The following is a 15,327-nucleotide window of genomic DNA, read 5'->3' on the forward strand; positions in this document are numbered from 1 at the left end:
GAGTTACAGCCATTTAAGTTAAAGTTCAAATATTTTGACGTTCCTTCACGAGGTTCAGTCAGAAATTCAACATTGTTTTTTCATAGTTATTGATAATGGAACTCCAGAGAATCTTTATGCACTGGTTTGGTTCCAATTGGATGGAGGACAAGTTCGCAACAAATCCAACATGGTGGAAACTTTTTCATGGCAGAAATGAAATCAGACTTTACTGTACAAGGCAGTGCAGCTGTCAGTGGGCTCGGACTCCAGGGAACTTCCTATTCATGGAGTTCGCGACTAATATCTGTGTCTAATCTAATTACAAAACTGGCGTGACCCATATGTCTCCGGTGAGCTTTGGAGGAAGATTTGCGTTCGATTTTTCTTTAATGTGGGTCAAGATAAACAAAAATCTCTATAAACATAATCTAACTATCAGCATGTTGGGGCTTATCATCTCCGTTATGAATTTTTAATGCCACGTACCACTAACCCCCATCCTCCATGCACTCGTCAATCATGTTTGTACGTCTAAGCGTGTGTAAACGCAGCCTCTCGAGACTGACATCACAACTGAAGTAGTTCTGCTTACGATTTCCTGGCAGTTGCTCCCAGAGTATGAACTTTCAAAATGAATAATGAATGAGTGCAGACTGTTTTCAAACAGGTTGGCTGACAGTAATATTTACCGCCAAAAAAATAATAATAAAATAATCGCTAAACAGTTTTAATAGGTGCTCCATCATGACTGCCCATAACGAATATGATTTGTATCGATGCGGATGGAAGTTATAAATAGGGCCTTAATGACAAACACGATTATTAGTGTTACGGTGATCGTGGTGACAGCGACGGCAGGCGCAATAACAGATGCTGATGATTATGGTTCTGGTTACGGCTGTAATTACGCATGATGTGATTGTGAGATGGCCGTGAAATCTGGGCTTCGAGTGATGCGGCTCACATTTTAAGTCCTTCCAGGTGATGGAGGGCTCGGGCCGGCCGATCGCCAGGCAGAAGAGGTTCACGTCATCGCCCTCGTTGACCGATTTATCCTGAGAGATGTTGACTATCCTCGCTGGCACTGTGAAAACAAAACAGTTCATTAAAAGACTCGAACGGAGCAAATTGTAACTCTTCATTCACAATGTGGATGCTGTAATTGTTTTGATTGAAACCCCCCCTGACCCCAACGAGCTGAATATTGTCAGTCAAGCACCACTTAGATGCCTTTGTTTTCCTTCTTTCTTTCCAAAATTGATGGCCACAAGCTGTTGTCTTGCGTCAAATCCATTGTCGTGAAAGTCCATGCATAATGGAAGGCCAATAACAAGATGACCCTTGAATTTAAATGGCTCATCATGGATTCTTTTAATGAAGACAGCCAAGCTATTCATCCTGCAAGGCATTATGTAGCAGAAGAACGATTTCTTTTTCTTTTGCCAGGCCAGACCCAAGCCGCTTTTAAAGATGAAGCAGAAATTGGACCTGCTGCAGGCTTTCTGCTGGAGCACTGACTTGAGGGTGTAATTATTTTTTTCTCTGATATCATATGAAGACTTAAAATTGAGGGCACTGCAGTATCAAACAAACATGGTGCAGAAAGAGCTGTTCTGAGGTGCATCTCGCTGGCTAAAGTCGCTTAGCATTATCGGAAAGAAAAAATCCCCACAATCTCTTCGCCGCATTGTGTTTTTGTTCCAGGGGCAATTTTTCATTTCCCTAAGTGGGCGTCTTGCATTACGGCGAAACACAATGCAGAAAATAGGATCTGCATAAACGACTGCCATGTAAGGGGGGGTGGGGGGTTGGGGTTGGGGTTGGGGGTAAGGTGGGGGTTAAGGGTTTGTCATCCATCACCAGAGCGGTGAAAAATCATGTGACACATCATCAATATGAGCTCAGCTCCTGTATGTGCGCATGACTAAAGCAGAAACTCTATTCGAATCCTTATAGACGGCTTCAGTACAGTAGCGTACAGTGTCTGTACCGTCATAACAATGATTAGTGTGGAAGTATTTGAGGAAGTGCTTAGATTAGATTAGATTAGTGGATTAGAGTGATGTTTACACACAGTTGTGGCATAGGTTCTCAACTCAGTTCATGTGAACAAAAATGATAAAAATGTTTTTAAAAAAATCGTGTGGGAGCCTGGAGTCTATCCCAGGGAACTCGAGGCACAACATGGGGGTACACTCTGGATGGGGTGCCAACCTATTGCATGTCACAATCGCACACTAGAGACAATCTGGAAATGCCAAACAGCCTACAACAGATGTCTTTGGACTGCGGGAGGAAACCGGAGTACCTGGAGGAAACCCAGGAGCACGAGGAGAACATGCAAACTCCACGCACACAGGGTGGAGGCGGGATTTGAATCCCCAACCCTGGAGGTGCGAGGCAAATGTGCTGACCTGTGGCTAAGCCACTGTGCCCCCCTGCATAAATATTCCAAATAAATAAATAAATGAATGAATGAATGAACGAATAAAGCCTGACCTTGGACAATGAGATAGACGTGTGCAGTGCGTGGCTTGGTTCGTGCCTGAAAGCTGCACGTGTACGGACCCTCATCGGCCACGGCCACCCGCTCGATCTGGATGGAGAAATCGCTGTCGTTGTTGTTGGCCATTGACACCCGCGGGTCCAGAGACCACTTCTCATCCCCCGTGAACAAGATGTTGGAGCGATTCAGCCAGGCCTTGTGGGTCACTTCCTCGTCGATCTTACACCTGTCAGAAGATGAATGCATAAAAATGCGTCGTGACTGGTTATTCTTTGTAAATGTCTCGTATATGTATTCATCTCGTATCCACTGATAATTTAACGTTATCTTATATTTTTTAATGTTTATTAAGATTGACAGGATAAACAACATAGCTAGGGTACCCTATCCTGCTCACTGTTTTCCGATCTTCTCACTCCTCGAGCTCCATCTTGAACTTCCGCTCTGATTACCGACTACACCAGTCTCTGGGTATTGGTCTTGTTAGACCCAATTTCAAGCTGTGTTTCCTCTACTTTCTTTTTTCTAGGTTCCTACTCTCCTATTTTCACTCTCCTATTTTCAAGTCCTTATTCATACATGTTTCTAGTATTTTCTAGTCTCTAGTATTTTGACTGCTGGTAGATTTGCCTAGGCTTACAATGTCCGGACCCCATTACAAATTCAAGAAAAGGTCAAAATAAAGAAACTCTCTTGACCCTGGATCTGATTAGTCAGGGGCGGATGAGGGCAGGGAGTCTGGATTAGGCCCTTGTATTGATTTTTTTTTTTTTTACCCATAACAGTAAATTAAAACACCGTAACAGAGTGGTAGGTTTGGCTTCATTTGTCCCCTTAGAGCAAAGGGTCAGTCCAAGTCAATACAAATCAATATATTATTGTAGTGTGTTTGTAGGAAAGTAATCAATGATGTTGTGGTGTGAGGCAGCCTGAAACAAAGCCGTTACTCTTACCGGTCTGAAGTTGATTATTTTATTGTTTTATACCAAATTCACATTGTGTGTTTATTTTTTATCCACTTATAGTTACATTTAATATTGCACAACATCCATGAAATTTTTTTTCCTTTTTTTTTTTTTCTCTCTTGAAGGTAACAGGAGACACAAAACTCATCTTGTCATGTGACCTAGAAACGGAAAGTATGACAGTCTCCGCTTACTGACTGTTACAAAGCGCTGTCACTGGAGACTCCTTCCATAAATAGTAAATGAACATCTCCTTAAAGAAAATTTCACAATACCAATAATCATACCACATGTTTTTCTTTGTTAAATAACAACGCAATCTATTTATTATTAAACAGAGACTATGAGGAGCATCAACGATACAAGGTCAAAATAAAAGTACAAATTAATTACTGTGTCATATTTTTAAGGATACTTTGACCAGCTTAGTTACATAATATTATCATATGCACGATAGAAATATAGCAAATATATGCAGATTTTTTGTACAAACATGGAGCATAAACTAAATGTAATCCCTGACCAGTACTAGGTGACTTCAAGGACAAAGTCCGGCATCTATTTGTATTTATAATGACGATGAGTCTTTATTGATCACATATACATTCATTATTTTCTTCGCATACCCCAGCATGTCAGGAAGCTGGGGTAAGAGTGCAGGGTCAGGCATGATACAGCGCCCTGTGAGCAGAGAGGGTTAAGGGCCTTGCTCAAGGGCCCAACTGTGGCAGCTTGGCAGTGCTGGGGCTTGAACCCCCGACCTTCTGATCAGTAACCCAGGGCCTGGGAGTGCTGGGGCTTGAACCCCCCGACCTTCCGATCAGTAACCCAGAGCCACCACTGCACCACTTAACCGCCAAGCCACCACTGCCCCATGAATAGACACTATTACACTTTTTAATGAGCAAAATGTCATAAAATTGCACACCTACCCTAAATTAGGACCTGCATGGAGCATGAAGTCAGCTCGTGTAAATTTCGTCAGCAGACGCTAACACTTCCACTCGTGGGGCCTTACAGAAACTTCATTTCGGTTTTGTTGATGCATGTGTGATGAGCCTTGTGACTCGGTGATAATCACACATAATCGGCTGCTGCCAAAGCAGCCTTATTTTGGCAGCAGTGCGATTGCGTTGTGCCACGAGATGTCAGTGCCGAGTTCCAGTGTGGCACGTTTCGGGGCTGAGAACCTCAAGAGATCCCAGTGTCCCACTTCATGTGTCGACTTTGACTTTCACTCGACAGACGATGGTATGAAATCAACCCTCACTCGTGCTCCGCGTGTGTGGAATACTAAAGAGAACGCTTGTGAGGGGTTTTGTGAACGCCGAGCAGCGGGACTCACAAAAGAGCCCTGTTCTTCAGAGCTACAGTGTTGTCTGACAGACAGTACAGGATTTCAATTGTCAAATGATGACTTCAAGTCGAGTCATGTTGCGATGTGACAAACAGTAAACTATACAGAGTGCAACTGTACAATAGCAGATTGCATTTGTGTTACGATCCTAAAGTGTAACTATTAAGCGTGTCTGATACGATTATCCTCGCCACAATAGTTGACTATTTCCCTTTTTTGTAATAGTCAAATGCAGTGCACTCACAAAGTCCCACCATTTGCAGATACTGAATACCCATAATGCTCTAAAGTTTTAGAGTGTAGTCGATAGGGCATCATTTTGGATGTAAGGGTAGTATTACCCCTTTTTTCCAAAACTAAGTACAAACTTACATTTACATTTAGGTTTATTCGTTTAGCGGACGCTTTTATCCAGAGCGACTCACAAATGAGGAAATACAAGCAAAGCGATATATCAAGCGGAGAACAAAACAAGTAGTGCGACCGTACAAGATTTATAATTGAGTTCGAGAGAAGCAAAGTGCGCAGAGTCGAGGTGTAAGAGCTAGAGTAAGTTTTTTATTTATTTATTTTTTTAGGGGTTGGTTAGGTGTTCACGGAAGAGGTTGGTGTTTAGCTGTTTTTTGAAGATGGTGAGAGATTCTGCGGTCCGGATTGAGGTTGGAAGTTCATTCCACCACTGAGGGGCAGTTAGGGTGAAGGTTCTGGAAAGGGACCTGGAGCCACGCTGAGTAGGAACTACTAAGCGTCGGTCGTTAACCGATCGCAGATTGCGTGAGGGAACGTAAGCCTTCAGGAGAGAGTTGAGGTAGGAGGGTGCTGTTCCAGACAAGGTCTTGTACGTGAGATTCAAGGTCTTGAATTTGATACAGGTGGCTACAGGAAGCCAGTGGAGGGAGATGAAGAATGGTGTGACATGGATCCTTTTGGGCTGGTTGAAGACGAAGCGTGCTGCTGCGTTCTGAGCCAACTTGGTATTAAAGGGTTCTACGAGCTAACCAATCACATTGCTGGAAAAGCAGAATTTTGATACTTTTATTTAGAATTTCTCTCTTGCACTCTTTCTTGCCCTTAGGTCATTAAAGGAGGCGTGACTCTAGTGTCTATGAGAACTATAAAGAGATGAGTCAGTAATTGTAAATGTAAATGTATATGTGAGAGTACAAGCATGAGTGTGTGTGTGTGTGTGGAGATAGAGGATCACCTCAGAATGACGTTCTGCCCTTCCAGCACTGTAAGGTTGTCAGGGAAATAACTGAACTCCACCGCGTGGACGTTGCTGGGTCCTGCCGAGAGAAACGAGAAAGACAGGAAGAAGGTGTTTAACATAATTCTGTTATTCAAGCACGACACAGCTACCACAATGCCATCAAGTCAATTTTCTTGGAAGTTTACTCAGTTATTTCTGAGGACAGAGTAATGAGTACACAAGCATGGGAGTGTGCGCCAACCCTCCATGTATTTGAATAATGATTGGGCGTACGGGCCAGCCGTGCGCCCGCCAAAGAGGTCCGATAATGAGCCGTGGGAAGAGGATTCACACAGGGGCGGCAGAGCGTGAAATGAAGGGACAGGCCTGGTCGCACGGGGGATGCAATATCACACAGACACACATATCCGCAAGTGCGGTCACACTCACAAAGTCACAGCATACAAATAACATATTGTCGCATTGGACAGACATGAGGTCAGATACAATTACTGAGACACATACAGCTGCACACACACACACACACACACACACACACACACCAAGCCCACTCTGAACTTGTGCTAGATAACCTAGGACGATAATCAAGCAAACCAATCTTCAGGTAATACTGGCACAGTAACTCTGTTTCGTGTCAGGACGCATCACTCCACCCTGTCATTGATTATTTTCTGATAAATGCACACCCCAATAACCCAGCACATGATGCTGAATAAACATAGCCGCTAGCTGCATAATTCAGTTCATGTAGCTAACTTATTGCACGTTATTTCATTATACACTCGTTTTATTTGCCTTAAAGGTTCCTTCCTTGAGTTCTATCATTCGGGACACTAAGCCCAGGTTAGTGGCAGTGTGACCTCAGTTCTCCGCCATCTTTAATATCTTCCAGTCAATATTTGCCGGTTTCTGCCTTCGAGGTTTAATATGCGCTGTCTTATGAAGAAAGAAGTTTAAGAGGCTTGAGGAGATTTGATGTGTTTTAGTGCAGAAGGCACCAAAGCGACAGTTCGTCAAGAGAACGAGGCGAAGAATTTCCCGAGCAGCTCTGCATCTGATGACCGGCTGCTCGGATGTTTTCTTTCTTTTTTTTTTTAAATTAGCGCACGGAAGGGAGACGGCAAATAGCCCGAGTCTAATGAAAAGGAAAAGCAATGCGAGACAGTGTCACGTCTAAATAGAGTAAAGCAATGACATAAATATGGACGGAGCGTTTATTCACTTTCAGTACATCGTAAAAGAGGATTTTTTTTTTTTTTTTTTTTTACATTTTACATTCATTTATTTGGCAGGTTATTTTGTCCCAAGACAGGTTGAATCTAATCCAAACAAAAAGCCGAGCAGTTAAGGGCTAAGACTCTTGCTCAGAGCTCAAGGGCCAGGATTTGAACTCGCAACCTTCTGTGCACTAGAGTGGAACATTAACTCTCTCCCACTCTCTCGATCTCCCTTTTTTTTTCTCTTGCTCTCTTCTCTCCCTGTCTGAAAGTCTCCAGCTGAAAGGTCTAATCACATTAGCGACGGCAGCTAATACAGTGCCAGCGACTGCGGCAATGTGCCTGTGTCTGTGAGAGCAATAGACGGGTGCTTGATGTACTAAGTGTGTGTGTGTGTGTGTGTGTGTGTGTTTATTGCAGCAGCAGCTACTTTCTCTCGCCCATGTGGAACAACAGCAGTTCATCGACGTAGCGTATTGAGGTTAATTCAATTCAGTGCTTCCCCTTGCACACTCATACACTCACGAATGCTGGGAAACCTGGGGAATACACACACACAAACACACACACACAGCCATTAAATAGATGATGTGTGCATAAGCTAAAGCCCCAAAACAACATTGGGAAAGCTGCAAATGGAAAGACTGGGAAGGGGATAGGGGGTGGTATTCCCTATTCCCTACTCAATTCCCATTTTCACAACTCAATTGGCACCTCTGATTTTAATACACGCTCCAGTCTCCTTTCACTGTCTGGATTAACGCAGCATTTTTAGTTAGGACATCACTGTATACAGGGTACATTTCCGCATGCTTAGGATTCAATCCAGAATGGTGCACATAAGCAAGCAAATATGCATACCTTTTTAAGTGTAAATACTTTTAAGCAGCGTATTAACGTGGCGATAACGGTACACACGCTGGATAAACATTGAGTTACATTCGAAATGTCATCCTTATCCTCTATGGGCCATATACTCTGTAAGAAGTGAGGACTTAATACATTATAATTATGTACATCAATATCTCAGTCATAACTGCAGATTTGTTTTCCTCAGACACTTCTACTCAAGAAAGATTAGACAAGTTCAGAGGCTTGAACTACACACTCAATGGCGCACCCAAGAAGATTGACTTAAGCATGTGCGTAACCTGAGTCTGAATACCCCTAACTTTTGGACTTAAGTCGCCAGCTCTGAATATTATGTTGTATTAACAAGCATGACTTGGCATTGGTCAGGAAATACATTACTATGCATTGATGGTTTGTTGTAACCGGGTCAATTAGAGTCCTTTGCATTGTTTATTCTGTATACTCAACATGAGCATACTGTTTAAAGGTGCAGTCAACAATTTCAACAGAAGTTCCCTGAAGCTAGCTTGTGCAAGAGGCAGACCTCTTTTTTTGAGTTGACAAGCAACATGATTGACAGATGAGTACAGATGCTTCCTTTTCCTGAATGGCTGGGTGTTGGTGTGCAGTATAAAGGATTGGAACTCAGTGAAAGTTGGTTGTATATAGAGTAAAGATAGGGACAGGGCAGCTGAGTTTATAAAGGAAGCTGCATTACAAGATCCACCGCCTCACATCCTGCTGTCAGACGCAGCCCTGAGCTGCTAAGGATCACAGACAGGGTGTGAAAACACCTGGGAGCCTCACGGCGCACAGCCGCCACCCTTCAGCATTAATAATACACCAAGAGTCTGTGAGTGAGAAACAGAGATGTGAGTGTGAGGGAGCGAGAGGTGAGCAGGGAGTGACGAGTAACGAATGGGTAATGTAGTGAGAAATAGTGTCTATGTGTGTGTGCGAGAGAGAGAGAGAGAGATATGAGATAGCAGGACAGAGGAGCAAAAAGGAATGGAGGGAATGCACAGAGTCGCAAGAAGAGGGAGGCGTGGGTGGGCGAAATTCTACAGACACTTTATGACTGTACACCAGCTTCAGCAAAATTGATATAACCTTGCGGTTTTGTGCTGGCTGCTATCGCAATGGGCTGGAGGATTCAATCAGCAGGACCCGGAGAGAGAAGCAGCTCTCGTGTACAATCTGTCGCTTTTTTAACTTTCTTTCCAAACTACACCATGCTCTCTCTCTCTCTCTAGACAATTCCCAACATTCCATAGCTCTGGCACACATTTAGCTCTAAAAAAAAGTCGCTTCTATTTCCTAAGTATAAGACGAGATGAAAACATGACCAATGAGAAAACAGAGAAGACATAGTCTAAGATCAGCAGGTACTGCATAGGAAATACCACAGAAATCCGATCTATACGGTTCCCAGTGCTATATTCCCCCAGCTCTAGTTTCATCAATAGGATACTATTGCTTGTTAAACCATCGCTAGAGTCTTAGGGTTACCAAAGGTCAAAGGTGATTTAATAATACATTTTATATATGTATTTCAAATGATTTAATTGATTTAAAGCTAATTCAGTAAACATATTTTTCAGTAAAAATTACATAATGAGTAAATAGCATATTCTTCATATAATATACAGTACATTACACTGTATTAACACGTCGTTCATATTGTTGTATATATACTCAGGGTGGGAAGTCAGAAAGACCCAAAAAAAAGAAGAAGAATGGATTACAATAATTGGCCAAATTTCAAGCTATTATTTATTACCTTAAAATGTAGTACCATATGAATGTCTGTTTACTGTTATCATGCCAGGTGAAACAAGCTTACAAGTTAGCACTGAGCTCACATGATTTGTTTTTAGCTCAGAGATGTTGTAGTTAGACACGCTCATTCAGCTGACAAACACAAACACAAACACGGTGCTATGTTAGAATTTCACTCAACCAGAACATTTAACAATAGACTGAAATGACTAATGAAACACAAAAATCTAGAGGGATGTTTAAGGTAAGTTCATATTTATTGCCTTATTTAGCTAGCTAGCTTCTGTGAGGCCAGGCTAACATTGTTCATAAAGTTGTGGTTAGCTCATATATTTTCCCTCAAAGATGTTGGCGTTACTGTGAGAAATATTTACACTGAAGATGTAATACACACATAAAACACATTAAAAAAAAAAGACCTAAAAAAGAAGAATGAAAGAAGAAGAAACTTTAGAGGGACGTTTAAGGTAAGTTAATACTTATTACCGCATTTAATCGGGTTATTCCTATGTTCCCAGGGTCCAAAGTTGGACATGTTGGACATTTCAGTAGTGAGATGTCAGTCACAGCCGGGCTTGGGGAGTAACGGAAAACATGTAACGGCGTCATTTAATCAGGATACGAAAAACTGGTAACTGTAATCCGTTACAATTACATCAAAAAACAAAGTAATCAGATTACAGGTACATTTTGTAAAAAATAAATAAATAAAAAACGGGAATACTATCAGGATTACAATTTTTTTCATTTAAAACCAAAGAAATTTTTTGATATAGCACAATAGAGACAGCTGCTTGATTATAGTTCTGGTTCTCTCTTTCCAGTCGCGGCTCACATCAGCAACCTCCTGGTTGTTAAATCTGGTAAAAATGAACACAAATTGTTCTCTGAAATGCTCTTGTTACTGTGACCATACGTCCTCTTTTTCCCGGACACGTCCTCTTTTTTGGACCTTAAAAAAGTGAATTTCTAAATTTGAGAAAACGTCCGGGATTCGGCTTTAGTTTCATTATGACGTGCTTATGGTCTAATACTGTATCACGTGTACGCATATTTGCATCGCTTTAACCAGTCTGTGTAATTCCCGCCTTCTCGAACACCAATCGGTCGATTATAAAAGGCTTGGTCAAATTCCTGCATGTCAACCGTTAACCCACTCTCAGCGAACGTGCGAAGCGAAGCGCTGGTGTGTACGCCGTCAAACAGTCGCTTGACAATAGCAGCAAACGACAGCTGTCCTGAGTCGAAACAATGCCCATGTCCATATAAGGTCATTGTTTAAATTTCATGTTATCACATTGCTTCATATTACATGGTCATTCAAATGTGTAAATGATGGCAGAAGGAACACTCGTGGCATCTGATATTATATTTCATTCCATGGACCTTCAAAAGAATGAAGGAAAACATATATATATGTGATGCTAATAGTGTGTCTTTTTCAGTGTATTAAATTCTGTATTCATAGTAACAGTTTTGAATGCTATTAAGACGACCAGAATATGGTCACCCTAGCATTTGTGATGTAATGTTACCTGCATCAGGGACGGTGATCTTTTATTTATTTCTTTTATTAAAACAAATCCAAACATTGAACATGTTTTAAGCTTTAAATAGAAGTATTTTTTTTAGATCATATTGCTTTTCTCTTGACTTTATTTACATATGTCACCTTGAAGTAATTCAAAAAGAATCAGATTACATTACTTTCATATGATGCTACTTGGATTACGTTACTGATTCATTTATAACTGTAACGGAATACATTTTTAAAGTAACCCTCCCAACCCTGGTATAAAAATAAAGTGTTCAAAATGAACTTAATTAAAATAAATGCAAAAAAAAAAATAATAATCATAAAAAAATAAAACACTAGCATATTTGGAGGCAAAAACAAACTGGATTGAATTAGATACATAAGTCATGATGTCATGAGAGTTAGATTCAAAAACATACTATGCTAGTTTTCACCTAAGGAAGCTATGACCTGTTGTGATTCCATGACTCCAACCATTTCTTTAGTCCACTCAATTCTAGGTCTATTATGTTGAGAGCCGTACGGCAGTGCTGGGGAACAGAAAACCCCTTTGACGAGTTCCCACTACAACCCATGTCATATTAAGCGAATACAAAGCTGGGAAAATGTTTTTCAGATTCCCATTATGTGCTATATAGAGCTGAGGAACATAGGACCTTTTATCATGTGTTCATTATGTGCCGCATAAATCTGGGGAACATGGGACCCTTTATCATGTGTTCATTATGTTCCATATAAATCTGGGGAACATAGGACCCTAGGAACATAGATACACTCCCCCATTTAACTAGCTCGCCACCTTGAGGCTTGGCTAACATTTGTTAATAAACCTACAAGGTCATGGATAGCTCATATATTTGAGTTTACCTCCGAGTTATTGGAGTTACTGTGAAAAATATTTACACTGAAAATATACACAGCTGACAAACAAACACAGTGCTAAGTTAAAATATCACAGCCAAATATTTAAGAAAAAGATCTAAAAAAAAAAAAAAAAAAAAAAGCAGAATAGGGTACAAAAATCCAGAAAGACATGATGAATTCTGAGGTAAATGAATGTTTATTGCCTTGTTTAACTAGTTACTGTTAGCTTACCACTTTAAAGTTCGTTAATAAGCTTGGAAATTAGCGGTTAGCTCATATATTTTTCTTTGACCTCAGACATTATTTAAGTCAGTATTTAAAGTACACAAGCTCATTCAGCTGACAAACACAGTGTTTGCTATGTGAGAACTTCACTCAGCCAGAACATTTCGGAAAAGACCCGAAATGACTAGTGAAATACCAAAAGTTTATATTTATTACCTCATGTAGCTAGCTAGCTACAGTGAGATCAGGCTAACATTGTTTGTAAGCTTAGTAGTTAGCTCATGTATTTGATTTTACCTCAGAGTACCGTGAGTACCGTTAAGTTCATTCAGCTGACAGTCAGACACACAGCATAAACACAAAAATATTTAGATTCCAATAATATTGAATGTAATATTTAAATATTATCGTCTTGTTTAACTAGCTACAGATAGCTTACAACTTTGTGAATGAGTTTGGAAGTTAGCTATTAGCTACATACAATGTTACCTCAGGGATGTTGTAGCTTGGCTAACCATCATACAACCCTGCTACTGTATGTAGACATTTTGTTAAGATAGAAATGAAAAAGAAAGGAAAAGAATGCCAAAAAACCTGAAGAATGTCAGGGAAATTAATATATATATATATATATATATATATATATATATATATATATATATATATATATATATATATATGCCATGTTCAGGAAGCTAGAGAGTTAACATACACTTAAGAGGTTAGCTGATTATTTGTTTTTACCTCAGAGATACATTTACTGTGAGCTAAAGATTTATGCTAGCTTGACATTCTCTCATTAAGCTGACACACACATCGTGGTGTGTCGGCACTTCTTTTGGAACAGCTTTACAGCACAATAACTAATTAGCCTAAAAATGAGAGCATTTTAATTTGATTGATGGCTCGTTGGATGAAATGATAATGATAGTTCTGGGTCACATATTTCATATTTAAGGAGGAAAGAACCGGTATTTGGTATTTATCACTTTGTGTTTATTAGTAGGACTGTAACTTCAGAATCTCAGAGCGATGTCGAGGTGCGTTTAATTGTACCGATAATCAGTTAGATAATATTTAAGGAGCGAAACATGATGGGGTGTGTCGTTTGAGGAAAACAATGAGAGACGTGGCGGTGTGATGCAGCCCGACGTCGTTATTTTTCCACAGCAGCTCATCTTGAAGCGTTTTCAGCAATTTGTCAGTGATTACATTCCTTCATTAATTAGGTTTCATCATTTAATGATGAATGAATGTTCTACTCAGGAAGTGGCTGCCTAGTTTGGCATTTCTGAAGTCCGTCTCATTCAAGGGCAGTATAAGGTCAGCTGTCGTCTAAGGGTGCTTACAGCGTCCTTGTGAAAGAAGACAATCTCATGATTGTGTTCACCAGACAAGAGTTCCTTTAAGACTGAAGGTAAAAATGTCACTCTGACTGAGTGATAATGCTTCAGTAATGTAGGCATTTTTAAAACCCTATATAGTGATAGGGATCATAAACGGTGATAAAATATTAGGCGTTTATTGTGATGTGAAAATGTAATATCTGCATATGCCTAGTCTCTAACCTCTCCTTCACCCTGCGCTCGGCTCTGTCCGGTTACACGGTCTTGAAACACATGTTCAGCTCAGCTCAAGTCGTACGATTCCCCCAACACCCGCAGGACATTCATTTAAACATGATTTGTATCCTTTTGACTTTTACACACTCTGCTGTGTAATCGCCCTCGCTTCCAGCTCAGAGTCATTAAGCGGAGCGAGTCGGAGTCAGACCAGAGAAACCTCACCGTCTTTGTACCGTACATCTACTTGTTGCCCTTGACGAACAAATAAAGACGAGGAAGGCAGCGAGCAGAGACAGGCAAAGAATAAGCCGCTTATGAGTGGTGTCAGAGCGAAGGGGGGAGAGAAGAGAAAAAAAACCCCCACAGATTCAGAAAAGCATGACGCAAAGAAGAAAGCAAAGGAGGGAAGGAGGGAGGGCGGATCAGAATGCAGCAGTAGAGATGTGGAACGAGGGATGACCGAAGAGAAAGGAAGGATGGTGCGGGAGAAAGAGGAGGGGGATACAGGGTGCACACACATACGCACACATGATTAACAGTGGCACACTGCAGACCATTAAATATTTACGTAGGCGCTTTCCTCCGCCACCTCGGTGATGAAGACGGGCGGCCCGAGGATTATCAGATGGTAGAAGCCCGAGGCGCAAGAGGATTAAACATTAACTGGCAGACAGATCCCGTTTCTTTGGCGTCTGATCCCATTAACACTGGCCAGGCCGCATTGACCCCCCCATCTCTCGCACACACACACACACACACACACTCTTCTCCACCCACAGAGCATCTCGACTCAGCTCTCTCTCTGTGACGACACTGAATGATGGAGAAGGAAAGGGTGTCCTCTGGACGCCGCTTGCTCCTGGCACAAGACCGATCACTACACACACACACACACACACACACACACACACACAGGGTGTGGACAGGGTGCCAAGTCATCACAAAGCACAATCACACACCCATTCACACACTACAGACATTTTGGATACAGCCATCTGCTTACAGCGCTTGTCTTTGGACAGGTCGAGGAAACTGGAGTACCTGGAGGAAACCCCTAAAGCACGAGGAGGACATGCAGACTCCACGCACACAGGGTAGAGGTGCGATTCCAGCCCCAACCTCTGAGGTGTGAGGCAAATGTGCTAACCGCTAAGCCACCATGCCCCCTATTAACGAAGTACGTTTAATATTTAAAGACGGATGCATCGATGAACAATCAATTTTGACATCATTTTGATCAACCAAGAAATGTTTGACCTTTAATTCAA

General features: G+C 41.4%; 1 protein-coding gene across 2 annotated transcripts in view; it reads right to left on the minus strand.

The window, feature by feature from the left end:
* iglon5 (IgLON family member 5) overlaps positions 1 to 15,327 on the minus strand; it is a 142,209-nt gene that overhangs the window by 13,554 nt on the left and 113,328 nt on the right. The window contains exons 2-4 of one of the 2 annotated variants that reach the window (XM_053612017.1): positions 6,015 to 6,096; positions 2,482 to 2,714; positions 947 to 1,066 (exon numbers count right to left, since the gene is read on the minus strand). In XM_053612017.1, coding sequence (XP_053467992.1) covers positions 947 to 1,066; positions 2,482 to 2,714; positions 6,015 to 6,096 — 435 coding nt within the window. Of the gene's footprint in view, positions 1 to 946; positions 1,067 to 2,481; positions 3,168 to 6,014; positions 6,097 to 15,327 lie in introns of those variants that run through there. The other variant, XM_053612016.1, reaches the window with a different exon arrangement.

Source organism: Ictalurus furcatus, chromosome 23, assembly GCF_023375685.1.
Source record: "Ictalurus furcatus strain D&B chromosome 23, Billie_1.0, whole genome shotgun sequence".
NCBI lineage: Eukaryota > Metazoa > Chordata > Actinopteri > Siluriformes > Ictaluridae > Ictalurus > Ictalurus furcatus.